At 41.6% G+C, this 26,773-nt stretch overlaps 1 protein-coding gene across 1 annotated transcript; it reads right to left on the bottom strand.

Annotated features, from left to right (window-relative positions):
- Positions 1–14,799: 14,799 nt before the first annotated feature.
- Positions 14,800–21,170, bottom strand: si:dkey-32e6.3. The gene is made up of 6 exons (XM_012879386.3): positions 20,874–21,170; positions 19,219–19,391; positions 18,671–18,889; positions 17,229–17,389; positions 17,020–17,152; positions 14,800–16,640 (listed from the first exon to the last, which is right to left on the bottom strand). Exons 1-6 carry the CDS (start codon positions 21,124–21,126, stop codon positions 16,464–16,466), a joined length of 1,116 nt encoding a protein of 371 aa, XP_012734840.2. The 5' UTR covers positions 21,127–21,170; the 3' UTR covers positions 14,800–16,463.
- Between the last annotated feature and the right edge of the window lie 5,603 nt (positions 21,171–26,773).

Here is a 26,773-nt window from a genome sequence, read left to right as displayed (position 1 = left end):
ACATGCCTGTAGAACCTGGCTAGAACCTGGAAATCAGTTGCCAAGGTGACCTCAGAAAGCAACACATCATGAGTCAAACTTAAGAAATTTAAGGAGAGATGAGAAATAAACTCACTGACATCTATCTGTTTGGAAAAGGGTTACAAAGCCAATTCTAAGGGTTTTGGGACTCCGTTGAACAGTGAAAGCCATTGTTCACTACAGGTAAACGCAAAACCAAAGTACTCCCAGAGTGCTGTGAGGTGGGAACCTTAGAGTTTTCAGATCGCAGAAATTGTCCACACTGAAATAGTACTGGTTGAGTTTTGTAGTTGTAGTGTAAAAGGGAGGTGAATGGAGAGCATTTGGAAACATGGTGGCAGCAACAGAGGAGTGTCCATGAGCAAGGTGGGCGGTCATCAGAAATCTAAAGCAGTACAAGCCAGGCTGAGCTCATTCCAAGCTCAGAGTTTAGCATGAGAGCCCCGTGAGGTGTAGCAGGGCAGTGAAAGGGTGGTTGAGATTTGAAAAAGACACAGAATTGGTTTGAAAACCGAAACATGACAGCAGACCGTGGTGAACCACCTAACCTGGACGAGCCAGTATGTCGCATTTGTTCCAAAGCAGTGGCAACAAACACGGCAAAACCACAGACTTACAGCTGCACCTAAAACACAATCGCAACGCTGTTTTTCCCAGCTGGGGGGGAAAAAAAACTACAAGCAGTAGGCCGTCTCCGTCTTCCTGACAATCCACATCGCCAGACCCGATACGAAAAAGGACAATGCAAATCAGTGCGCACTTACAGACACTGTAATTCGCTTCATCTCTAAAGAGATGATGCCCTTTAATTTAGCTGAAAAGCCAGCAATTCAAAAAAATGTTGCAAACATTTGACACCCACTACGAATTGCCTGGGTAAAACAAACCTGCCACAAACAGCAATTCCACAGCTGAGTGACGGCACGGCTTATAATTCACACTTTGTTTTTTGTTTTTTTTTCTTCTAAAACTGTTTCAAATGGGTCTGGAATGTCGTGGAGAGAGGAAGTGTAGAGGTGATCTTCATCGGGTGGGATTAGCCCCTTAAAGGGATACAACAGAGAAAGACAGAGACAGCGGCAATGCCGACAAACAAAACAAAAACACACAAGCTACCCATTGGTGGTAATATAACTGAGTTCTGACCTGTGGTATTGTAATTTTGTGATCCTAAAATCTGTTGTTTAAATGACCATCCTTCATTTAGAAAGTTATCGTTTCCACCTTTCCAGACAGAACGGCTCAGCCTCTGTGTGACCTCCGATCACCTCCCTCGACCACATGTGGAAGTTACGTTGTGTGTCTGGTGGCAGCAATCAAACAGCAGTCAGTTTCCATGAGCGTATGTCTCTCAGTGCCTCTGGCAGCCGTACAATCATATCTACTGCTCCATGTGGTGGCAGTCACAGCAATCACATGGAGGTCTAATTCCCACAGTGTGAGGCTGTGCTTCTGGCAAACAGAAAAATGGAACCAATCATAAAAAATAAAAAAAAAGCACCCAAACGGATCCGTTTCTGCTGAGCTTGGATCTCCTAATACTCAACTAATACTTTAAGCCATAACATTGATTCCTCGATTAAACCTGCCTCCACCTTCTGAACTGCTCCTAGCTGCCATAAACTGTCAAAAGCTTGTTTTTCAATCTCCCCCAACCTATTAGTTACCCGGCTACCACGGCCATAGTGGGACCTATAACACCTAATCAGCATGTAATCAAAATGTCTGGTTGTAATTACTATGCAGATCACTTCGTAGTTCTTTTCTGTTTATTTTATGCTTTGTTTTGCTGTGTGTTGCTGTTGCCACAGAGAAAAACAGGAGTTCTATTTCTGCTTTTTACTTACTGTAGCAGAACACTGCGGCGCAGAGGTCTAATCAAATCAAAAACTCACGTATGAACGCACACAAATCAGAAGCATGGATTTACGCCGCTTGATGAAATGAGAACAGAAATTTCTTATCCACCCTAATGGGCAGATGATCTTGTTAATCTTCTGAGAAGTTGAAATATGGATATGGCTGCATAGCTTGTAAACACAGCCGTGAGGAAAAATTAGGACACCCTACAGAAGACTGAGTTTCTCTAACATTTCATACTGAAAAATTCAACTAAGATAAATAATAGAAACTGAAGAAAATATTTTCTTAGTCTGTAAAATGCTATCAAAATGTAATTTCTGATGTCTGACAAAGTTGCAGATCCCCACATTTATTCCCACCCAAAATGGCTTAAATCACACATAGGTGTGTCTACGTCAGGTGGACATATGCAAAACATTACGCAACCTCCGATATTTAGTTTGCTGTGTTTCTGGCTGATTCGAGAAGCTCTCTGAGGCCTGAGGAATGAAGCTGCAGCGTCGCATTAGCCTGGTAAGAGGGTTTAAATGCGTCTCAAAAGTATTTAAAATCTGGCTTTTCACTGAATGGAAAAGTGGAAGACATGAAAAGCAACTTCCAACATACCCAGGCCTGATCATACAAGCAGACCCCAAGAGGCTAAAAGAAACCCCCAAAACCTCATTACTGGCTCTACAGCAGGCTGTTGCTCCTGGGAATCCATGTTTGGACGATCAGAGACAGCAGAAGCCTCCGCTCTACCATCAGCTCACTTGAACATGTTCAAGCATGACACCAGCAGGCAAACTGGGCTTTATAGAGCTAGTTGGAGGAACTCATTACTGTTACTGTTTGGAAAAAATGGGAAAAATCTAAACTTTGAAACTTCATTAAAGTTAATCCACGACTTAAAATGTCCAAACGTTAATTTGGTGCTTATTTGTTTTACTTTCTTTCATTTTAGATAAGATTAAAGAGAACTTCTACACTAAAGAAGTGTTTCTTTCATAACTGGCAATATGGAGAACAGTTAATCTTTTGCTCAGAATAGACATTTTTAAAGCTGGAATAATCTGATTTTCCATGAGGCACAAAATGTATTTTGTCCAAATGCAAAAACAGGTTCACAGGTAATTTTTTTTTCCTAAATTCAACTCAAGTCTCAAGTCTTTGAAGGCCGAGTCCAAGTCAAGGAATTAGGACACAAATCAAAGTCTTTTACTTTTGCGACTGAAGTGCAACTTGAGTCACTATTTCTGGTGTACAGTAAGCCAGTCACATAATCGGTGCCTCTGAGATGTTAATGCGTTCACGCTTGTTATTCTAAACGCACGGCTGCTTCCTCAGGAAAGAAATGATTTGTTGTACCTACATGTGGACCTCTCTTTGTTCCCCCCAGAACATTACATGTTGCTAGGATCATTGCTGTCCTACACGTCTCTGCAATCATGGTCCCAGCAGCACCGGCAGGTTAGCGCGCCTAATGAGGGAAGCAATGTAAACAATAAAAGGCAATTAAACAGCAAGACAGTTACTGTCACAAACAGAGCTGTTGGACTGAGCTATGGAAATGTTCTCGAGTGAATCTTAACTGAGGCATTTTAATTAACACGACGTTATCGTCCCACGGTGAAGTTTGTTGATTTGGATGTATGCTTGGACTAACTGTGACGCAGGAAAAATAAAATCTCTCTTCAGTTTCAGCTTTTAGAAAAACACCTGGAGATTTTGGGTCAAAACTAGCTGGTATCTTTAAGGAAGGCTTCTGCTCTGCGGCTCTACTCTTCAGTCCAGACAAAGGGAGACAATGGGAGCTTTCTGACACATGCTCGACATACCCAGCACTTGACAGAAATTCCTGCAGCTCCTTCAGTGTTGCAGTCGGCCTCTTGGCAGTATTCCTGACCAGTTTCTGGCTTCTCTTTTCACCCATTTTGTTAAAACATCCAGTTTCTGTAAAGTCCCCGTTGTCCCATTTTTTTTCCCTGAAATTCTTGGGGACTGTCCTGACACACTCATTGTATGGTATGACGTGACGAAATGTCAGGAAAAATGGATTAACCTTCCTGGATGAATTTCAGATTCATTAGATTATCTTTAAATGTTGTTAGGTGTGTACCAAATAAGACTGAACCTAAAGGTGGTTCAACTAACTTCCACTATTGGTACTATGAATGTTCACACTTACAAAACCACGTTACAGGTGCTTTTCACATTTTTTTGTTGCCACCTTTCTCTGATGTCATACAGCGGCAAGGAGCTGTGAAGCTAAACTAAAAAAATAACACATTAGCGAGATGTTTGGCTGTGTTTGCACGTCACTGCTCTGTTTGCAGAGTGGCAACGGGTCTGAGCCGCTTGCTGTGCTGCAAAAAGTTTTCTACTGTATTTGATCAGATTTATGGTGTGTGAGAGAGATGCAGCACCATTAAAACACTGATTCAACAGGCAGAGGCCAGGTTCAGATGGCAAATCTCAGGGAGTTCAGAGGAAAGCATAGAAATCTCCATAGTTTTGGAAGGCTAACGATTAGTCAGAAGGATCACCATTTTAGCCAAGTTTAAGAAATTTGAAACAAACAAAAATGAAAAATATTTATAGGACACTGTACATCATTAGACACAAGAAACTATTGGTGGGTTTGTCATTGTTTTCCAAGCTGAACAACATCTGTGTTTCTACACTAGAGTTACATTGCTTGAGGTCGCTGGCTGAAGATCAGCTGTGATCAGTCCACTCCAAGTCCACCGAGATCGGGGTAAACCTATGAATGTCTTGGTCATTTGTGCAATTGCATCAAAAAAAATGTCTGTGCTTTAGCAGGTCTCGTCGTTGTTTGCAAATCGCCTCGGCAACCTGGATGGATGAATAAACTGATGCTGTCTGCAGCCTCTGCCTTAATGTGGAAACACAGACGTGGTTTGGCTGAGAAGACACAGAGACAAACCTAAAAATGGACTCGATAGAAAGCGTGGACAATTTATCACCCCTCATACAGAGCTGATATGAACATGTTTAATTTGAATTTTTCCTTTCAATTGCTCTAATTTACTACAATTTGCTCAAATGTAGGGGTTGTTAGTGGATTTCCCTACATTTCTACAAATGCACTATAAATTACATGAAACTGGCTCTTGGTGGCAGTCTTTTTACAATAAGTCCTTACATTGGCTGCTTGGTCGCCCTTGGTGTAAGGTTGGTACCCTTTCACTGCAATAGTTATTATGTAAGAAAACACAGGAAGTGATGAGTGAAACAGCAAAAGGCTGTCACTTCCAGTTTTAAGATGGACATCGCTGCACTGAGTGAAATAAAACAAGCCAAACACTTCCTAATAAAACACAAGCCGCCAATTTATTATTCTGTTGCCGACTTGAATTGCATAAAAACTGTTCTCCTGTCACGCACCATCCTGCTTTATAACTTCCTACTACTGTGATATATGCCCCAGGATTAGAAGTCCCCTTCGCTGGCAGGCTGAGTGTCCAAACTGTCCTCTGTAAATAGCCCTCTTAATCCCCTGATGAGAATATTGGCTAAATTCCACACCTCTCCGTCCGGGTTAATGTATCTGAAAAAGCCATTTTATGTATGTGTGCGGCAACCACCTTATCTGTCCCATGCAAGCAACTCTAATTACGGCTAAAGACATTTCACACTCACTCTCTGCTTCTGTCCTGCAGAGCACAGGAGGTCCATTCATCGCGGGTAGACTCCGAACACATTCAACAAACGTCCGTACCAAAAATGGTAATTACTTAGGATAAATGGGACACTGCAAAAAGCACTGAGGAATCTGAGCGTTTCAACATCCATCTGCTTGCACTTCAGAAACCTGCAAATGATCATACATGCATATGGCCAAAACATCTGCATTTAAGTTCCCAAAGCCAAGACGTGAAGCACACAACCAACCTGGGGTTTAAGGTTTACTCAACACTCCTTCAAACCTGTGTGCCATCACATGAGATTTGCATAGGGCTTGTTTAAATACCAAAGCTGTTCACAGGTCGCCCATGACAACTCCCATGGGACGTTTTCACAAATTACAGCAAGAGCAACAGGAGGACAAGCATCAGTTCCTTAATACGAAGCAGCAAGGGGAACAAATAATCTGCAATCTCACGATAAACTGAAACGACATGGTAATGAGAGAAAATCATAAAAAAAAAAAAAGGAAAGACAGCAGATGCAGTCATCCCTCCTTTGGGAAGCGCCTCATCAAACATACGTTCCTATTTCTGTCTTAAGTCGAATCATAGCCTCAGGATGGAGTCCTCCTGCGAATTGAACTTCACCTGTGGACTGAAGTTCAGGATGAATTTAGCAGATAGGTAGGCAGCTGTGTTTTTACAGCACAAATCGAATAAAAGCCGTAAAGATCAATACAAAGAAAAAAGACACATCTAATCCTCCTGATAAAACCCAAGACCACTAATGGATGTGCAAATCATTTTTAATTTATGCCTTTTATCTAACAAGTCTAAGCACCATCTGCAACATCAATCGCTCATTTATTCTCTGAATTTCACACCCTTGACAGCAGTATTTGTCCCCTCATTCTGCACCGGTGAAGAGGACTGAACTGCAGCCTGTAGCCCGCTGAGAAGGCGGCGTTGTGCCGGCGTTGTGCCGGCCCACAGCACCACTGCGCGTCCCTGCAGGATCCAAGGAGACAGACGCTGCATGTCAGCTGTAATCCTGATAATGCAAATGAATTCACAGCACTTCGGATGCCATCATCGGGGGTCAGATGGGAAAAGTAAGGAGAGAGAGACAGATAAGGAGAAACCCGGGATAAATAAAAACAAACTGTGTGTTTGGGACAGCAGGCAGACGACAGGATGGTAGAGGAGGAGGAGGAAGAATTCTCACAAACAGTAAGGACAGAATAAACTCCGGTGAGCGTCACACATGTCCAGATGTTGGCCAGCAGATTACAGATTTTCTAGAAAAGATCCATGTTATTAAACATGCTGGAAGGATTTTCTCTGAATATGATAAAAAGCTGTGTACTCCATTAGGAAGCAAAAGCGGAAGAAGGCTTTTACTAACCCCCGGGTTAAAGAGCGCACTGCTGCTGAAAGCCCAACAGCAGAGCTACTGATGACTGACAAACCAGAGGACACAGATGTTGTTGGAGATGGTGTCCAAGCGGATTCGGCTCCCCATTTTATTGCTATTTGTGCAGTTAAATGTGGAATGTCTAACGCTTAATCCCATTTCAACCCTTAGTCTTCATGGCTAGAAGTAGGAGGTTGGGGTCTCTGGCTATTACTGTGTTGCTTGATGTTTGTACACCTTAAAAACAGAGATTTTTCATGGGCACGCTTCAAAATTAAAAGGTTTTGCCTCCTTACAGATTTCTTGTTTGTTTTTGTTTTTTATTTTAATTTAGAATTCACCAAGGGGTTCTGCTACTTTTTTAAATAGGGCCAGGTTGGTTTGGATAGCCATTTTCCATTCTTTGATGACGTTTTTTCATTAAAAAACACAATTTTTGGTTTATTCAGGTTACCTGTGTCACTAAAAGCATTCGATGATCTGAAAACTCTTAAATGTGACGAATAAAAGCAAAATCAGAAAGAATCTGTTAGTAGGCAAACAGACTGTGAAGACATGGTAAATATTTTCTCAGTTAACCAATGACCACTTCCTTGTCTACTTTGAGATTTTTGGAATTATGCTTTTTGTAATCACTGGTTATTATTGGTAATAACAGTTAAAAAATAAAGATCAAATGTTTTAATCTAAAACATTTTGCTTTCACAACAGCCACTCCAACGAGTTGTTTTATATTTACGGTCATATATAATGTTAATATTACGCCACACATAGTGCTATGCAAGTGGGTCAGCAAGTTCAATCTATGACTCATCTGAATAGAGCACCTCGTTGTACAATATTGCTGTAAATTATATTACAACATGGCCCATTGCTAATATTAAACGGTAATTCTCAAGGTTATTTCATTATCACTGTATCATAAAGAGCAGATTTATTTTCAGTATAGCTAACAGTTGTGATTCTCCTACCTGAGCTGTGTAGCTATGATCTATGCAGCTCCTCCAGAGTTACCACAGGTGACTTGGGTCCTCAGATTAATGCTTTCTTTGCAAAGCTAATTCTGTTGACATCAACTCTTGGTCCTACATTCTGTCATTGGGCTCTTTTAACCCCGTAGAAATCTTGATTAAAAACTAAATAAAAATGACTGACATTTTCATCAACTAATGAAAATGAGACAAAAATGTTGGAGAAACAAAATTCACTGAAGTCAAAGTTTAGTCTCACTGAAAGTGAAAACCAGTTGAACAATAGTTGGCACAGATCACAAGTTTCTGGTGGAGATCCAGCTGCAGCTTGAAGCTCTTGGAGCGACGTGATAAAGCCACAAATTGAAGTTGTGGCCATAAAAATTTAGTTCCTCAAGCTGAATAAATGAACTTTTACATTAGTCTACAAAACTAAAAATAAAATAACTACAGATAATCAAAATTAATGAAAAGTCAAAAGACTAAATGGGCTGTCTGAACGACACTTGGTTGCAGTTATGCCCCTTTCAGATGATGGATTGAACAGGGCTATGTGAGATCATGGTTAGAACATATTTCATATCCTTACCCTGCTTTAAACTTCTCCACAGTTTTATCCCTGACCTGTCAGCTGTGTTTGTTGGTCTTCATTTGGCCGTTTGTTCAGTAATGTTTGCTAAAGAACCTCTAAGGTCCTAACAGAACAGCTGCATTTATGCTGAGTTACACACAGATGGTCTCAGGGTGGGCAGGTGCAGGCGTGTTGGGGGGGGGGGGGATACAAATGCACACCACACTTTTGTGATTTTTTTTGTTGAAACTCATGTATCTTAATACCTTTATGAATACTTTACCCAGGCACTGTAAATCATGCATGTTTACGCAGCAGGAAACGGTGAAGCACGATTAGATATCAGCTTCCAGAAGGCGCGTTTCATTTCTCAGTGAACTATTTTATTCGTTTTATGAATGTGAAGTGCCAAAGGCTAGGGAAAGTGGGATAAACCCAAGAAATTGGATTCAGCCGTAGTGTCTGTCTCGCCTTATCATCATTTGGACCAAACAGGAATGCTATCATCACCCCTGGCAGCTTCGGTGCGCCAAGCACCGATTCAGACCCCAAAATCCTGACTCCCTAGCAGTAAAACGCCATCCAAGTCCATAAAAATATACCTGCGCGTCGTTTAGATGCGTTGAAAGTTCAGCGTAAAGCGTTTCATACCTGTGTCAGGAGGCAGTGGTGCGTCGGAGATCACCAGAGAATCTCTGAGAAACACTTTGAAATCGGATCGTTTCCAGCAGCGGAAATCCCCTTCCTCTTCGCTCACACAATCCGGGGAAAAACATAAACAGTTCCTCTCCTCTTCTTCATCAAGCTCTCCGCTTTCTGTCGGCTATGAACGTCCATGTCCTCCCATCTCCTCCCTCTCCAGGGCGCATTTACGCAGGCACGACAACTCCCGCGTCCCCGTTGTGTGCCAGCTGTTCCCAGGCTGACCTCTGACTAAAACAGCCGACCCTCCTCCGCTTTAAACTGAGCTTTTAATCCTCTTCAGGTCAGTGCGAAGAGAGTCGGACCTTTGGAAGCTTCCCGGGACTAACTCGGCAGCACCAGGTAACTCCAGACTCACCTGAAGGAAAGGATGCTGCTGCCTGCCGCTGAAGGCGAGAACTGCTCCAAACACTCCAATGCTGCCCTCATGTGGTCTGAAGAAACTCTGTGTCTCAATTGAATCACGAATTACCACTTTATTCCTAAACAAATCAAAAACAACGTGACAGCTGACCAAGGTGCTGTAGAAAAGATGCATGACAAAGAACATGAATAAAACTTGTTAATACACGCGAAGGGTAAAAGATTAAGACATTGATCCTAACTCACTCAGGGTTAAAAGCCACTAAGAAAAGGTGTGTTTTAAGTTTTAAAAACAGCAAAAGATGGAGTCTGCCTGACTTTCAGCTCCTTCCACCTTTTAGAAGCTCTAAAAGTCTCTAAGAGGCCCAGGGTGTAGGCTAACACAAAATGTACTAAGTACATTTAGTAACCTACAAACTTAAGACTACTGAGTGGAAACAAGCGCAGTAACATCAAATATGTTTGAAACATTTCTGACAGAAAATTCAAAACTCTAAATTATGACATTAGCTGTGTGTTTCCTTGCTAGACCATTAGTAGTTTATATGGTCTATGTTGTTTCTTTGGATTTGTCTTAGTCATGTTTCCTACATATATTTAAAATATATCAATTTGTGTAAATGCATATTGATAATAATGTACTTTGATTTAATAGGGAGGGAGCCCTTTGTGATTCTTCCTCTTATCATTGGATGCTGTGTTCCACAGAAAGTCCTAGAGCTGAGAAATAGAGAGGACTAATTGTGAGTATAATAGATCAATAGACATCAATGCCAAATTCATGTAAATAAATGGTTTAATTAAGGGTGAAATATATCCCTTTTTCACACAGAAATTATAAAGTAGTATATATTAATGTTCATCTAATATACCCTACATACCAAGAGCAGTTTTCAAATGAGGATTTCATTTATCGAGTAGAAAAAGATTGTCAAAACGAACCTGCTACTGTCAAGAAGTTATCAGCCCCCTTGTTCGATCTTGAATTGATTGTGATTATTCGCATTTTGTGGTGAGCTGAGGCTATCCAGACGTAATTACTGATTGTCCTCTTAAAACAAGAAATCACCTATATACAGAACCGTTACGGAAAAAGGAAATAGGGAAAAAGATCTAAAAGAGCCTCACATTATGTCCTGATCTAGAGGAACTAAAATCAGCAGAGAAACAAAGTCACTGGCGACTATCAGTCTAGAAAGCATTACAAGGTCATTTCTGAGGCTTTGTGGCTCCAGCAAACCTCAGAGAGAGCTGTTGTCCATAGATGGAGAGCACAGAACAGCGGTGAACCTTCCCAGGGATGGCTGGCCTGCCAAAGCTGCTCCAAGACCCCCTCACCGACTCATCCAGGAGGTCACAGCAGAACCCAGAACATCCAAAGCTCTACAGAGCTTATTTCTATCAGGGTTTAGGATTCAATGAAAACAAAAATATCTTCAGGATCCTTTAAGACTTTTGAAAAATATTCTGATGCCGGTGTAAAAGAACAGGCATTTTTTTAAGGTTTAGACAGGAATCGTTGAATCAGGTTGGGTGGATAGTAGGCGTAAATAAATGCAATATTCATTGGAAAACTTTTGTGTGTTTACTCAGGTTATCTTTGCCTGATGATTGTTTGATTGTGATTAAAAAGCAAAAACAGCAGAAATCTGTAAGGCACACATTTTTTCCCTCATACACTCGTGAAAATCTTTAAAACTACACGGTTTTGGTTCTGACAGACATGCTGTTGTGCCTTTCCGAATTCAGAAGTCAATACAATAGAAATGTTCTCACAGCACGCCTCTGGTTCTCCATTTTGTTCTTTCAAAAAATAATCCACATCATTTTGGGGAAGGTCAACAATCATGATGTTGACATAGCTTAAAGTAGTTTGTTTTTTTACTTCTGAAGTTAAATAAATTGTACCATGTAGAAAGGTGGATTGTGAAAAAAGCAAGATTACTTTGAAACCTTTAAACATTAAACAAAGAATATTCTACTAAGGAAAAGTCTAACTAAACGTATTCAGCCATTCTATCAATGAGCAAACCTTTACTTTCATACGATGACACCTATGTAGCACAAACACACACACACGGCCAGTTTTAACATTGATTTATGTGACAATTCCAGTGATTTTAGGAGCCTGCTGCTGATTGGGATCCTGAGCAGCTGAGCCGTATGTATGGGTTCTCAGAATTTATACAAAGCACAAAAAACAACTGAGGAACTAAATCTCCATCCTTTATTTACCTGAATATTCATGTTTTACATCAGAAAAATAAAAACTTCAGATAAAACTTCTTTTTGTTTTTTTTACACTTCAAGTTTTATAAGATGTGCATTTAAACTTAATTTAAATGCACACAACATGGAGGATCCATACAGTGGCTTTGGTTTGGTTTTCACTTTAAAAAATGCTACAAACTGTTTAGCTGCACAACTCATTTAAAATGTAACGATTCAAAACAACTTTCAATCCTCTGAGGAACAAAACCAAATATGTTTAGTGATTAAAAATAGCAAACACTGGTTGTGCAACACCAGCACCAGAAACCTTAGAAAAATAAGTGAGTCCCAAACCTTATCCCTGTCTGGGGACCTTCAAGAAATCAGCCCTATTACACAGTTTGTATATGATGCCATCTGCCTCTGAAAGGATGTAATGGCATCTAGAGGAACCAAGAAACATTCAACAACATTTTAAATTTTCACCTTTTCCCCACAGATCTCCACAGAATAAAAGTAAAAAAAAAAAAAAAAGAAAAAAAGAATTGCATGTCAAGAACATGAACATTTCTATATAGTTGAGATATGTTTAGCAGGGGCGGCCCAAGATGCTGGGACTGACAGTAACCATCAACCAAAGAGAAAATACACTGTTCAAAATAGATAAGATCAAGTCATCATTGCTCCATATAAAAAATAAACTTGGATTTATCTAAACATTTCAGTGGGGGGGATCATGTTGCTACAGTAAGAGATGAATTCATTTGAAGGTTTTTACACATCTTTACCAGAGGGGCCAATAAATATGCACATTGTAAATGCCAGTCTCAGTTAACCTGGTTAACAGTAGTTAAGGGTTCCTTTTACACAGTTTATGAATTTCATTTACTGGCAGCTTAAAACAATGGCAACAATAGATAAACTCCATCTAATATTAAGCTGCTACTTCTCTAGGGGATGAACTACACATCCCTATTGTAAACCACAACAATAACAGTCCAAATAACATTTTACTAAACTGTTATTTGGACAGACGTGTGTTTTAGTAAATAGGTTAAGTTGTCTTTTTCAAATAAATTTATAGCTATTTATTGACTAAGCTTACTCGGTTAGAAGTATAACAACGCTAATATAAGCAAAGGAGTTTTAGATTGGTGTAACACAACTCAACTGCTAAAAAAAACTCCACACTAGTTACTGTAAAAGAAACCCTGTAGTTATCTGTGTAACTCACGTCACCTTGTTCTAGGGAAACGTGTACTCAATGCATTCTTAAACAATAGCTCCATTTACACTACCCTTGTTAAACCGATCCATCGCGAGCTCGGACCGAGCTTGGATCAGTTAACCAAGCCGAGCTCGGTTCTGACAACAGTTTACACATCACGCTATCACGGTTCCTCGCCTCCTAGTGACGATCTGCGGTACTGCTGCTCTCTGGGATTGAAGGAGGGACCAAGCAAATCAAAATGGCGGCGCCCGTAACATTCAGGAAGTTATGCTTGGTTATAATTGCTTTTTGCGGAGAGTCAAGCGAAGAAGGCAACTTTTGGGGACTTTACTTGACAGAGTCGGCTTTTGGGAAGTGGAAAAGACAAATGAACGTCTAATCAGGGCTTACAGACGCAGGAAACAACGGCAGACGTTGAGGTTCATCACACTGCTAAGCAGAATCATCACTGGAAATCGTGTATCACAGCAGGGAAGCTAGCATTTATATGAATGTCTGAAACCGCAAAATTAGTCAGCTGACTGTAAGGAGATGACACGGTCTGCTTATGCGCTCTTTGTTATCTGAGAACCGAGCCAGGGAAAAAACCGGGCCGAGCCCACCCATCGAACTGGTCTAGATTTAGCGCGGGCCGGTTGTGTCTGGCACGGTTCAGTTCAGTTTGCGATCCATTTACACTCGAAATTTATCTGTTACTGAGCTCGGACCATTCTTGGCACGGTTAAAAAGGGTAGTGTAAAAAGGGTAAATGTCTGCCATCATTACTCAAAGTGCTTCCAGGTGAAGATTAGTGGTTCATCTTTGTGTTTCTTTAGCTCTTTATAAACTGACCTCTCTAAAAGCAAAATACTAAATATACTCTAAAACCTTTAAGGCAAGGGAAACTTAAAAAAATACTTCACACAAAGTGCTTTAAAGAATAAAGTGTGACAGGTTCAAGTCCAATATGTTTGAAATCACACAGTGTGTGCCAGGGTTTATCTGACCACATCAGGAAGAGAGCATGACGTTCAGTTTGTGATGGTCACATATAATTACATTCATAGATCACATTCAGATCCACTATTCAATTTCCTGGTTATTTTCTAAAATCAGAATGATTCATCTAGAAATATTCAAGTAGAACTATTGGCATAGAACTGCACTGACAATAAACAGTCCAGGTAAAAACCCAACAAACCCAACCGCTGAAGCAGTTTTGTTGTGCTTCTGAAAACACTTGGATCCGTTTACCACCAGTTTCACAGACTCCGTTACCCTGTGATAGCAAAAAAAAAACTCAACTTCAAACTACAAGTTCACAGAGATGTTCTCAAGTCCAAGTCATGTCTCCAAAACCTGAAATAAACATTTTTGCATCAAATGCAAGCCGTCCACTCTGTCAGTAACACTGCTTTGCTGGAGATTCAGGATCTGGTTATACTCAGGCCCGCTTTAAACATTTTAGTTTAATTGCTCCACGTGTTGAATACGCAAACACCGTTATGTGCTGCTCTAAATCCGAGTCGAGTAAAAGATGGATGGTGCTGAATACTGGGATATTCTGGAGCAAAAGCGGTGTCGGTCTGCCTGAGATTAGAGACGGAGCTTCACCTTCCAGCAGGACGGTGACCTAAAGCAGCACTCGACTGGTTAAAATGTATTGGAGTGGCCTAGTCAAAGTTTGGACCTCAATCCAATTGAGATTGTGAGGTTAGAGTGGGAGATCGCTGTTCACAAGCAAAAACCACCCAACATGAAGGTGCTGGATCAGTTTAGCCAAATCAAATCTAAACAGTAAACCTGTTTCCATGTAGGCTATAAATTACAACCTAATAAATCTGAATGAACACAACAGAAAATGCTTTTATTGGGATTAGCCAGAAAGGCTTTTGGAATGATGCAGCTAGCATAACATCAAAAGAGAAACAATGTCTGAGCTCCTTTAATCTTATTCTGTTCTAAGAAAAAAAAAAGCTGTTTAATACAGCATTCAGCTGGAGAGATATCTGTGTGATCCTTATTTAGTAGCTCCAGCTAAATTGAACAGATTGTTGTAAAGTGTTAGCAGCTCATAGTTCAACAACGTCCCTGGTTGATAATTACAGCCAGGTAGGAGCATTCAGCACGTCCACCCAGAGCTCTGGTGTCATGTCTCCTTCCACTCCAGAAAATAAATATCCAGACTGACACAAGTCCCAGACAACAAGTCCAAGTCAAGGCTCAAGTCTTTAGAGCTCAGGTAGAACACAAGTCTGTGGTTCTGTAGAGAAAATTACAAGTCAGGTCCAAGTCTGAAAGTCAACATCTCTGCTGTAAGGTAAACACAAAACTAGCCATAGCCATGGCAGATTTATATCTAAAGTAATCTTTCAGATTACTAACATGTCTCTTCTGACTGGAGGTGATATTAAAGTTTTGGAGTGGCCAAGCCAGAGTCCTGATGTCAATCTGAGTGATTGAGGGTTGAACAACATGTTGTAAATGAATTGCCATCTCAGTATCACTGTGTGCTACATGCATATCACAAGGAACTGCTCAGACTAGAGAAAAAAATGAACTATTACAGTAGACTGCACTCAGGGATTCTGCTTCTGAAACAGATTTGATTATTTAACGCAGCATAAAAATGCTATAACGGGTCAAGAGGTAGTAAGGTGGCAAAGTGATTCAGAAACTACAACTAAGTTGTTTCAGAGCCAAAACAGTAGGGGTTGGCTAGAGACAACTCTTTCAAGATTAAAAGGTGATAGCTGGACAGGCTACGCTGTATCTGATGCCTCCATTTGCTGTGAGCCCAAATCAGAGAGACATTAATGCTGTTTGCTAGTCTATTTCCCCCATGTCTTATTGTCTACTACAGAGGAAGCAACGCATTAGGGTGATGGTGAAGAGGCCTTCCAACTTTAAAGATAAATCGCCAGACGAGACGTAAAGCTGTCCAGCCACGATAGCAAAGGTTTGATTGCTGTAGTGCTAAAATAAGATGTTTCTATTAATTAACCAGGGGGTATAAATCATATTTGATGTGGCATTTTTAATAAAAAGGTAAATTAAAATCTGCTTCTTTCATAACTGATCGTTTTTATCTTTGAGACGTCCGTCTATTTTCAGAAACAAACTTCTTGAAACTAAATGAAAACGTTAAAGTTAAATTTAAATCTGCCTGGCGTATGAATAATCCAGGGTTTAGCAGATTCTTTGTATAAACTGGCAATATTTAGAAATCAAGTATTTCATAAATAACTTAATAATAATAATTAGAATTTAAATAACCTAAAGTGCCACTTTTTAAGTGAGTCCACATGTTAGGAAACACTTTTCTACGCGAAGCTCATGTAACCTCCCATAGCGAGGTCTTTCTCTTTGACCTAAATGGTCCTAGACGACCCTTCTAGTGGTTCTGACCCCTTACCGAGTAGGGATGTTTTTTTTTTTCTCTTTCTTTTAGTTGGCAGCACCCTAAACTGCAGACAAGTTTCACACCCAGACGAGCCCAGAGTGGCTTCTAGACTGTGCCGTTCTGGAGATTACTCTCGTAGTTTTCCAGGCAGATGTGAACGCGCCGAGTGAAGTAGCTGTGGTCCGAAATGGCCCGGAGGAGGTCAGTCTGGACCAAGGAGATGTCGTACAGCTCAGAGGTGGACGCTGTACGGGTGTGGGGGCCGTCGGGCTCCAGGAAGACCTGACAAATGTGAAGAAAACAAGGAGGAACATGAACGTGGACACTTTAAACGCCTACAGCTGCTCACAGTTCATTTCCACACGTTCTGAATTAGCCAAATAGAGAACAAGCTCAAGAGTTTTGGTTCAATGTTTGGTTGATAGATTGATCTGCTGGTCACCTGAGTAATGAGTACGTGATCTGCTGATTAGTTTATTGGTTGGTTTACTGACTGACTCATCAACTTGATGAATGAAAGAATGATATGACGTGTGATGGTAAATATTTTTAAACCTTCCTCCTCTAACTAATGTCCTGAAACAGTAACAAACCGGATCATAACCAATCTGTTCTACTTTAGACCATAATTTATCAGGCCTTTTAAATGAGGTCACCTTACCTTCGGACTAACAATGGTATCCTCATCATTCTGTCGGATATTGTCATCTATAAAGATGTGCTGAACATCCTGGTCAAAGGGGTCTATCCATAGCGGTTTCCCACCTCGGATAGAGTAGGTGTTGGCAGCCCACCTGGATACAGAAACCCCGGTTACACGATCATTGGCAGGAGAAGAACTAGTGTTGCTGTTTGCATCCATATGTGTACCAGTCAAAGTGGTCCTGGAAACCACTCAGACCCTGCACTGAGCTCAGGTACTGGTAGAGTCCTCTCTCCCCATCACAGGTAGACAAGCGGTCCTCAGCCCGGCTCAGAACAATCCCTTTCTTGCTGCAGCGGATCTTGCCTGGAGTCATGTCTACACTCAGCTGATCCAAAGCAAAGCAAAATGGAAGGGTTAGGGTTAGGAAGAAAAAACAGGGTAGGACAACCGTAGAAAATGAGCCACATGTCAAAGCAAACACTCTGGAGCCACATTAGGTTGATCGTCTAAGGATGATTCTTTGTCATGAGAAGAACTTGCTTGTTTGCATCCAGTAGCTAAAGGCATAGTTTGCTGACAGGTTACAAAAGGAACTTAGTATCAATCAGACAAAGCCAGAGTCCAGAACTAAGTCTGAGTGAAACTCTGTGGACCCCCAGGAAGAGGCCTGGGGACAAGGTCTGATCAGTTTGGAGAACTTTTGTAAGGGAGAGCTGGGAAAATATTCCTAAACCAACATGTGGGATGATGATGATGATGATGATGATGATGATGATGATGATGATGATGATGATGATGATGATGATGATGATAGACTGCTACCAACAAAGACTGGATGCCATTTTTTTAAGCCAATTCTGTTTCAACAAGGTATCAGGTTATGAGCGTGTACTCAAGTTTTAGCAGCTTTTATAGTTTATGTATTTCTCCACTTGTAATACATTTGCTATACGTCAGAGTTTTGACATCACAACAACCTGACCTTTTACAAATACATTTCTGTGAATTCTGATTGATTTTTAAAGTTGATTTGAGATATATCTGAATATATCTGAAGTAGGGGTGGGCGATGTGGACTTTAAATTTTATCATGATGCATTATGGTATTATTATAATAACAATAAAAGTGATGATAAAAGACTACGAACAGCTTCTTGTAGTCTTTTTAGGCAACTTTGTGGTTCTGACAACATGCCCCATAAACAAATACTGTCCAGAAAAAAACAACCACGTTTAATCATAGAACATATCTTAAAATTCAAAATATATTTATCAGTAAATTGCACAAAGTAACTTTCTTAACATTTACCAACGCTCCAGAAGAACCAACCGTGGGGAAAATAGCAGGAATAACAATTCTGACAACACTGGCAGTTTTTGGGGTTTTCTGACATTGCTAATAGGAATTTATCATTGTCAAGATAAACCCAAATTCTTGTCACGGTCAGAAATCTTTCATGATAATGATGAATTGATCTGATAAAGGCCCAGCCCTACTTTGAAGTCTAAATCTGTGCCGGCTGACACTGAAGCCTGACGAAAAGCTCACTAAGCTTCAACTTAAACATCCACATTTTTGCTAAACTGCAATAACTACGTAATTTATTCTGCAAGGCAGCATTGAGGATCAGACGTTAGCGTATGTTTAGCAGTGATGCTGCTTCACCTTCAGCTCCGGCAGATCAGGGAACAGCGGATGAGCTCCCTCCTCTACTGCTCGAGACACGGCTTTCAGCACACGAGGCAGGTCTGTTCCGAATGTGCGGAAAACGATGGCAAACTCTCGACCTTCCCGCGCCAGGTCCCTGATCAGCTGGAAGAAGGAAGGCAGGATCCAGTGGTAAAGGCGCCCGTCCTCTCCTTTAACAGACAGCTGTCTGTCTTTCTGTTGGAAACACAGAGACGGGACACGGTGAACAATGCCTGACTGGACCAGTCGAAGCTACCGCACAGCTGTCTGCGATGTGTGACCAGTAAATATCCTGCTTTGTGTGTCAGCTGGGAAATCAAGCATGTCTACGCTGATCTAACTCGTCTTGGACAGCGAGTCCTGTGAACAATGAAGGCAGCATCCCGCCTGACTCAAGAGTGACAACATCAGCAGGGAGTTAAAACCAGCAATGAGAGATCGGAGTGTCTAAAGCAGGAGGGGTCACCGGGGAGCCCCATCTTCCTTTCAGGGCATCAGGAAGGGTTCCAGAATCTCTCACTCGCCTCGATGCCCTCAGGCCAGCGGAGCAGCTCCAGATGTTCATCCAAAAGTCCTTTGAAGCGTCGGCCAGCAGCAGAGGTGAAGCCTGGTAAGCGTCCAAACTGAGAGTAGTAGCTGGCGGCGTCGCTGCAGGGTGGGAACATGGAAGCCGACTCACTCAGCCATTCCCACCTTCCTGCAATAACAGAAAAAAAAAAAAAAACATTCAATGTCAAAATCTAGCAGAGTGCAGGAGTGTCTAAGCAGAATGTGACACAGGTAAGGCCCTTTTTAGGGGAATGAGAGGAAAGAAACGCGCGGAATCAGCAACTTGTCAAGATCACGGTTCACTTTTTACAGAGCTGCCACACAGATGGGACTGAATCCAAACGGTGGCAAAACATGGGTAGGGGGGGGGAAATATCTGAGAGGGAAGTTTGTAAAGGACATCTTCTCCAGTCACTCAGGACACCAGCCTGTAAACTCATGCATAAAGAAAACAAATTAACAGCTGCTGGTTGACGAGAAAGGGGGCGCTCAGGCTAAATAAACTAAAATGTCCCCAACTGCTAAGCACAGAGGTGGACCTGTCATGATCTGGGCTTAGCTTGCTCTTTCACATTTGAGTCGATGGACAGAAACACTCGAAACACAACAAACGACAGCAAATCATAAAAGTGACATCATATAGGACACATGGTAGAATTAATGAGAAGAAATAATAATAATAATAATAATAATAATGTCTACTAATTCCATGATGCTGCTGTGTGTAAAACTGTGGGGTCCGCCTGGAAAACTATTTTAAAATTCAATAACTATCTTAAAAACAAAAAGGGATTAATTTGCTCGTCCACTGTGATTAAACTGACATGCAACAAAGCTGCGTTCATTCCAAGCTTCCACAGGAGACAAACACAAAAGCAGCTTAGGAGGGCCAGCTCTGTCCTAGGATGCTCCCTGGAGCCAGTGAAGGTGGTGGAGACAGAAGGACTGGAAGGAAAGTCACATCGCTGATGGACAACGTCTGCCAGCCCATGCAGGGATGCAGGGAGCTGTAGCAACGCTGGACATCTCTTTCAGTGACAGACTGATGTGTTCCTGTGTATCTGGGACGCAGCAGTCTGTCTGTAGTGTCTGTAGAGTGTATTCTAAGAAGCGTTTCCACAGGTCCTTCATCCCAGCTGCTGCCAGTCACAGCTGCTTGTGTAGTTTTCCAACATCCTTGTCAGCTTCTCTCTATTTAACTTGAATATTGACTTTTTTTTATCTAAATATATACCATAATACTGTTATTATTCATATTATAATTATCATCATCATCATCATTATCAATTAATAATTGCGCTATACTTCCCCCTTTTTTAAGTTCATTCTCTTCTAAATTACAAATTAACTTTGTATTAGGTTTTTATTGATATTATTTAATCTAGAGCACAGGTCTGGTCTTTCCTGTCTATGTTGTTTTTGTTTTTCCACCGTCGCTCCCACATTTCCCCACTGTGGACGTAAAGGTATATATAATAAAGAAATGATTTACCTCAATCAGACGCGTTTCTGCTTTCTAAGAGCTTGTCGGCTATTTGTTTCCACCTGTGTTCTAGAGGAGCAGCAACAATGCGCTCCCTGTCTGTCAGCTGAAAGCAGCCACGGTGACGCCGGCCGGCCGGCTTTTTACCTCGTTTGCTCATCCTCCCCCAGGTGACGGTGGTGAGGAAGTAATCCAGGGCAGCAACAGTCCCCTGGCCGGTCACCGAGTCTGACACCAGGATAGTGTTGTTCAGATCCATGTGTAGGATCAACTTTCTCTTTGGAGCGTGGTTCGCTGTGCTGCTAAGTCCCCGAGGGACCGACACCGCGGGGCCAGCCGCTGTCCCCCGCCCCGGCTCGCCGACACCTCCGCTCTCTGCGGCTTCGTGTTCCTCCGCCATGACAGCGCTGCGGGTCTGTGTCAGGCTAGGCTACCTAGGCTCTCAGCCATGAGTTTGTTTCCGGTAGAACGACCCATATCCACATACATAAATACGTAGACGCTGAATTGCAGGTTGACGTAGCCGCCATATTGGGAGTGGCATAGTGGAACATGCCGCGTTCAAGTGCAGCGTGGAATTGTGCCGACCGGTTTGTTGTACAAACCAGACCAGCTGGCATCACATTTTACACTTAATAAACCGAAACTTAAGATTGCATTTATCCATCATTTCGTTTTACGAACAGTATTTGCTGCCACATCCAATATGGCGGACACTGTGACGTATGACAGCAACTGGCCAAACCGGTTTCTTGTAGTCTATGTCTATGCGGATATCTACAAACGGATATTTACCCGTTCCTTTAACTCTCTCAGGGGTGCACAGAGATATTTGGCAGCAACAAGAAAATTATCTGATGTAATCAAGGAAGTTAAAAATAAATAAATCCGCAGGCTCGGATTGGTTTAAAATCAGAGTTTCTTACATTGCGTTTTCCTTGAAAGCTACTGTAATAAAAGACTTCCATCAAAAAGGAAAATACTTTAATCAATTAAAACAACTGAACAATACATTAATTCTAGATAATCGGCAGCTTATCTCTTTAACAATTATTATAGAAATTAAATGTTTCTATTTCTTAGTTTTATTATAGAGCAATCTCATAATGGCTTTATGGCTGGAACATATATAGTTAGTAACATGAAGTTGGTTCTTGATATCTTGATTATCTGGAATTACTATTATATAACAGATTTCTTTTTATATTTTCTAAATTTTGAAAGCCCTCATATTTGTTTGGTTTTGGAAAGAGCATTCATCAGTCCGCATTTTTTTTTGCTTTTGGAAATAGATCAAAATTACCTTATGGAACCAGCAAAAGATTTAAAATGGGATACTTTAGGGATGCCATGTATCGGCCGAAGAAGAAAAATAGACACCTATTTAGCTAAACCTTCTAAACCAGGGGTCACTAATTAAAAATCAGCGGGGTCCGAATAACAAAAATCAACAACCAGTAAAGGTCCGGACACATTTTTAATTACAATCCGTTACTTCAAACAGTATTTAACACTGAAATAAAATGTTTATGCATCCACCTTATACATTGACTTTTTAAACAAACAAAAAAACAAAACATAAAAATAGAACGTATTTCTATTTTAAAATCCAAAGTGCTTTTTGATTTTGCTTTATTTATTTTTTTCTAAAAAGTAGCCAGCAGCAACAACCCTGACTGACAGCTCATTGGCTAATTTGTATCACGTGCATCCTGGTGCCTGACGCTCCGGAGGGCTTTGCCATATTAACAAGAGAAGCGGAGCAAGTGAAGTTAGCACAGGGGTTGAAGCAAAAATAATGTTTGACTAAAAGATTTTTCTCGCCAACCCATATATTCCCGGAGCCGTGGACATCATGCCGCATTAGTTGGCTCACTTGCTTAGTGTGCAAAGTCAACCAAATCTGGTACTTTTAAAATATCTATTGAAAATTCCTGTATCTCTGCCACCTTTCAGCTTTAGAGCCTTTGCGTCATCCTGGACAGCCCCTCCATCACTTTCCACATCCACATCATCATCTGGCTCTAGGATTAAATGACATCCATATAAATACAGACTGTGGAAGAACCACCGTGCTGGTTCTATTGGACCTCAGTGCAGCATTTGATACTGTTGATCACTCCATCCTTTTAGAACGCCTGGAGAACTGGGTCGGCCTTTCTGGTACAGCTCTCAACTGGTTTGAATCCTACTTAAAGGACAGGGACTTTTTTGTATCAGTAGGTAACTTTACATCAGAGATGACAAAAATCTCATGTGGGGTTCCCCAAGGGTCCATCCTGGGTCCCCTCCTTTTCAATATCTACATGCTCCCTCTAGCCCAGATAATAAAAAATAACAACATCAGCTACCATAACTATGCAGACGACACACAGCTCTACATCACCATGTCACCAGGTGACTATGAACCAATTCAGGCACTGAGTAAATGCCTAGAAGAAATCAATGCATGGATGTGCCAAAATTTTCTCCAATTGAATAAAAACAAAACAGAAGTAATAATCTTTGGACCAATAGAGGAAAGATCAAAAGTTAGCACACAGCTTCAGTCGCTTCAGCTAAAAACCACCAATCAGGCCTGAAATCTGGGAGTAGTGATGGACTCAGACCTGAACCTTCAAAAGCATCTAAAGACAATTACAAGGTCGGCTTTCTATCACCTGAGGAACATTTCTAGGATTAAAGGACTGATGTCTCAGCAGGATCTGGAAAAACTAATCCATGCGTTTATTTTTAGTCCAATTGATTACTGCAACGGTGTTTTCACAGGACTTCCTAAAAAGTGGATCAGACAGCTGCAGCTGATCCAGAACGCTGCTGCCCGCGTCCTCACTAATACTAAGAAAGTAGAGCACATAACCCCAGTTCTAAAGTCCTTACACTGGCTCCCTGTATCTCAGAGAATAGACTTTAAAATACTTCTGTTAGTCTATAAATCCCTAAATGGCTTAGCACCTAAATACATCACAGACTTGTTATCAGTGTATCAACCCTCCAGACCACTAAGGTCTTCTGGCTCCAGCCTACCTAGAACCAGAACTAAACAAGGAGAAGCAGCATTTAGTTCCTATGCTCCGCTTATCTGGAACAAACTTCCAGAAAACTGTAAAAGTGTGGAAAGCCTGAGTTCTTTTAAATCAAGATTAAAAACACATCTGTTTAAAATTGCCTTTGACTGTTCTAGTTAAACAGTTTTACTGTTTTTAATGTTCTTTTTTGTTACTACATTCTATCCCTACTTGCTTTTATTCTATTTTCTATCTACATTTTATTATTTTGGTATATCTTAATCATGTAAAGCACTTTGTATTGTCTTGTACTGAATTGTGCTATATAAATAAATTTGCCTTGCCTTGCCTTGCCTTTCATCTATGCAGCATCAAGTTCTTCCTTCACACTGTTGACAAACTGGTCCACTGTTTACTTTACAATCCCAGCTCCCTTTCCTCCCTGTCTTCCGGAAAACCTCCATAAACTGCAGCTGGTTCGAAGGACAGCAGCTTCATCATTACATCATCTCCTTCACACCTGTACATCAACTCCACTGGCTCCCTGTCACATTCAATATAAACCAATATTATGATCACACAAGGCCAACCACAGCCTTAGAAATGCAGGACACATCATCAACACTATCATGATATAATACATTTTAATTTGACACAGATTGCACATGACAATAATAAGTCTCTGCTTTGCCCGTTATGTTCACCAATTAATTATTACAGTTTATAAAAAGGCATGATTTAACTTTTTTTAAGTTTAATAAAATGGTTATATTTTAGCCCAGTGACTGGGGACCGGTCCAGGATGAACCCTGTGTCCGCGCTCCACTTTAACTTCATAAAAAACTCTGTGAGAATTGCCTTTCTCTGGCCTCACCCAGGTAGAACCCGTTCTCCAGTCCATGCTGCAGCTGTAGTTTATTTATTTTATCTTTTTGATGTAGTTTTCTTAACAATTCTGTAAACATCAAAATCCTTGTCATTTTATTTAGTGTCCTGGAGCGCAGCTGCTCATCAGGTGAACACTGTTGCATACCGACAGCAGATGCAGCTCTGCCTTCTTTCTTTCTGAACAACGCAGGTTTTTTTTTTTTTTTTTACTTTTTCCGAATCAAACCCAGTCAAATGCGGGACATCGTTTCACATTCCGACTCCTCTTCGTCAAGGGTCATAAATTAGCCTGAGCTAGTGCGTTACTCTTCTTTGTGTTTTAAATAAAACATAATAGCGAATCACGGGGAGATCCCTGGTTGGTCGCCGCGTGCGACGCGGCGAGGGAATAAACGCTGACAGGTGACATGGCCACAGGTAGAAATAATTTATTGATTGACTGCAGGAGCAGCGACAAAAACACTTACCGAGGAAGTCGTTGTCAGCTGTTCTTTCCGCTAAGCTTTCTGACCTGCTGGTTTGCATTTATCCAAAGAAAACCTTTGACCACCGCTACTCTCATTCATACCATCTGTGGCCAGTTTAAAACCCGTCCTACTCTCTTTCTGATTGGCTAATGTCCCGGCTCTACCAGGTTTAATTGGTTGAGTGCAGTTTCAGATTAAAACCTTGAATAAAAAGTCTAGACGGGACTTTTTGCGCTCAGTTTCCAAATGACGGAAATGCGTCGCAGCGACCGAGAATTTATATCCTTGAGTTAGACACTGTCATTGGACATGCAGTAATATATAAATGTTTTAAATCAGGTTGGGTCCGGATTAGCCAGCAGGTGGGTCCGGATCCGGACCCCGGTCCGCTAATCCGTGACCTTTGTTCTAAACCTACATCAGCCATGATGAAAAAATATTGATATTGAATTTAATAATTCAAAGATTAATTCAATATTCATATTGAATTCTGGCCATGTAGCCGGAGGACAACTCAGAAGGGGGTTGTGAGAAAGAGTTTCAGGCTGGGACGGCCTCTCTCGGCAGGGTGCCTGCCGTGAGCCTGGACCACTCCTCAGATTCAAGCCCATTCTTCACTTCCTCTCTGGGGCTGCCGAGGAGAGGGTGGCTAACCAGCCGCCTCTGCAAGCCACCACAGTATTCTTCACCTTCTTCTCCTGCCTGAGACAAAGGAGGAGAGGCCTTGAGGCAACATGTGGGCCTCAAGGCCCCAAAAGCCCACAAGCTGCTGTTACTGTTTCACCGTGCTGTGTCTACGGTGAAGCACCCTCGGTGGACCCAGTTCGTTTTACCCAGTCAGGCGACCCCCACTTACTTATTACCTTGAATGTAGGACGCATAAAACAGACAAGTATGCTTTTAGTTATATTTTATCTAGGTAAAGACAGAGAAATAGTTACAGTCACACCAGCGCTGATGGGCCCCTGATCGGCAGGAGGCCCCGAGTGCTCATCACACAAACATTATAAAGGGATCTCGGGACACACCCATACAAGGGCGGTACACATCCAAACTGTGACATCAGCAGGGAAGCTGTGTCACCTCCGGGGTGGTATCTGATAGATATGTGCCGGGATAAACAGCTCGTTCCACTTGACCTTGTTGATATCCTAACACTGCACAGGACGGGCATTCTGTGAAACTCATCTGCCTGATTCGATGGAGTGACAAAAGGGGGGGGGGGGGGGGGGAATTATTGTCCTCTGAATACCCGACTGAATTCAAAGAATCATCAGCTTGATCAGCTTTCAGCTTGATCGTGCGTCCTGCGTCGTGTAGTATAGAGGCGGTAATGAGGGACGATTCGCCTCTCACGACCACCTCCCGATCAGGAATAAGAAAATCGGTAAGAAAATCAAACATGTTTGAAATTCAGTCGGCCCTCGTGAGCGATCGCGAGCGACCGTCTACAAGCCGATTTCCCCGACCTTGCACACTTTGCACACGCAAAACAAGTAGATTCTTCTTCATCTTCTCAAACAAAAACATAGGAGTGGAGAGAAGCATGACGGCGGTACATGTGACATGGAGTCAAACTACGGAGGAGCAACTCGTAGATTTGCCAAGGCAGCGCGTTTCGTTCTAGTGAGCCTCATATTTAACAGTGAGCATCGACACTTCCGCCTTTTTCTTCTTCTACTGT

This window comes from Fundulus heteroclitus, chromosome 1 (assembly GCF_011125445.2).
Source record: "Fundulus heteroclitus isolate FHET01 chromosome 1, MU-UCD_Fhet_4.1, whole genome shotgun sequence".
In the NCBI taxonomy this organism is placed as follows: domain Eukaryota; kingdom Metazoa; phylum Chordata; class Actinopteri; order Cyprinodontiformes; family Fundulidae; genus Fundulus; species Fundulus heteroclitus.
Note: the sequence above shows the minus strand (reverse complement) of the source record. Positions and strands in the feature narration are given on the sequence as shown.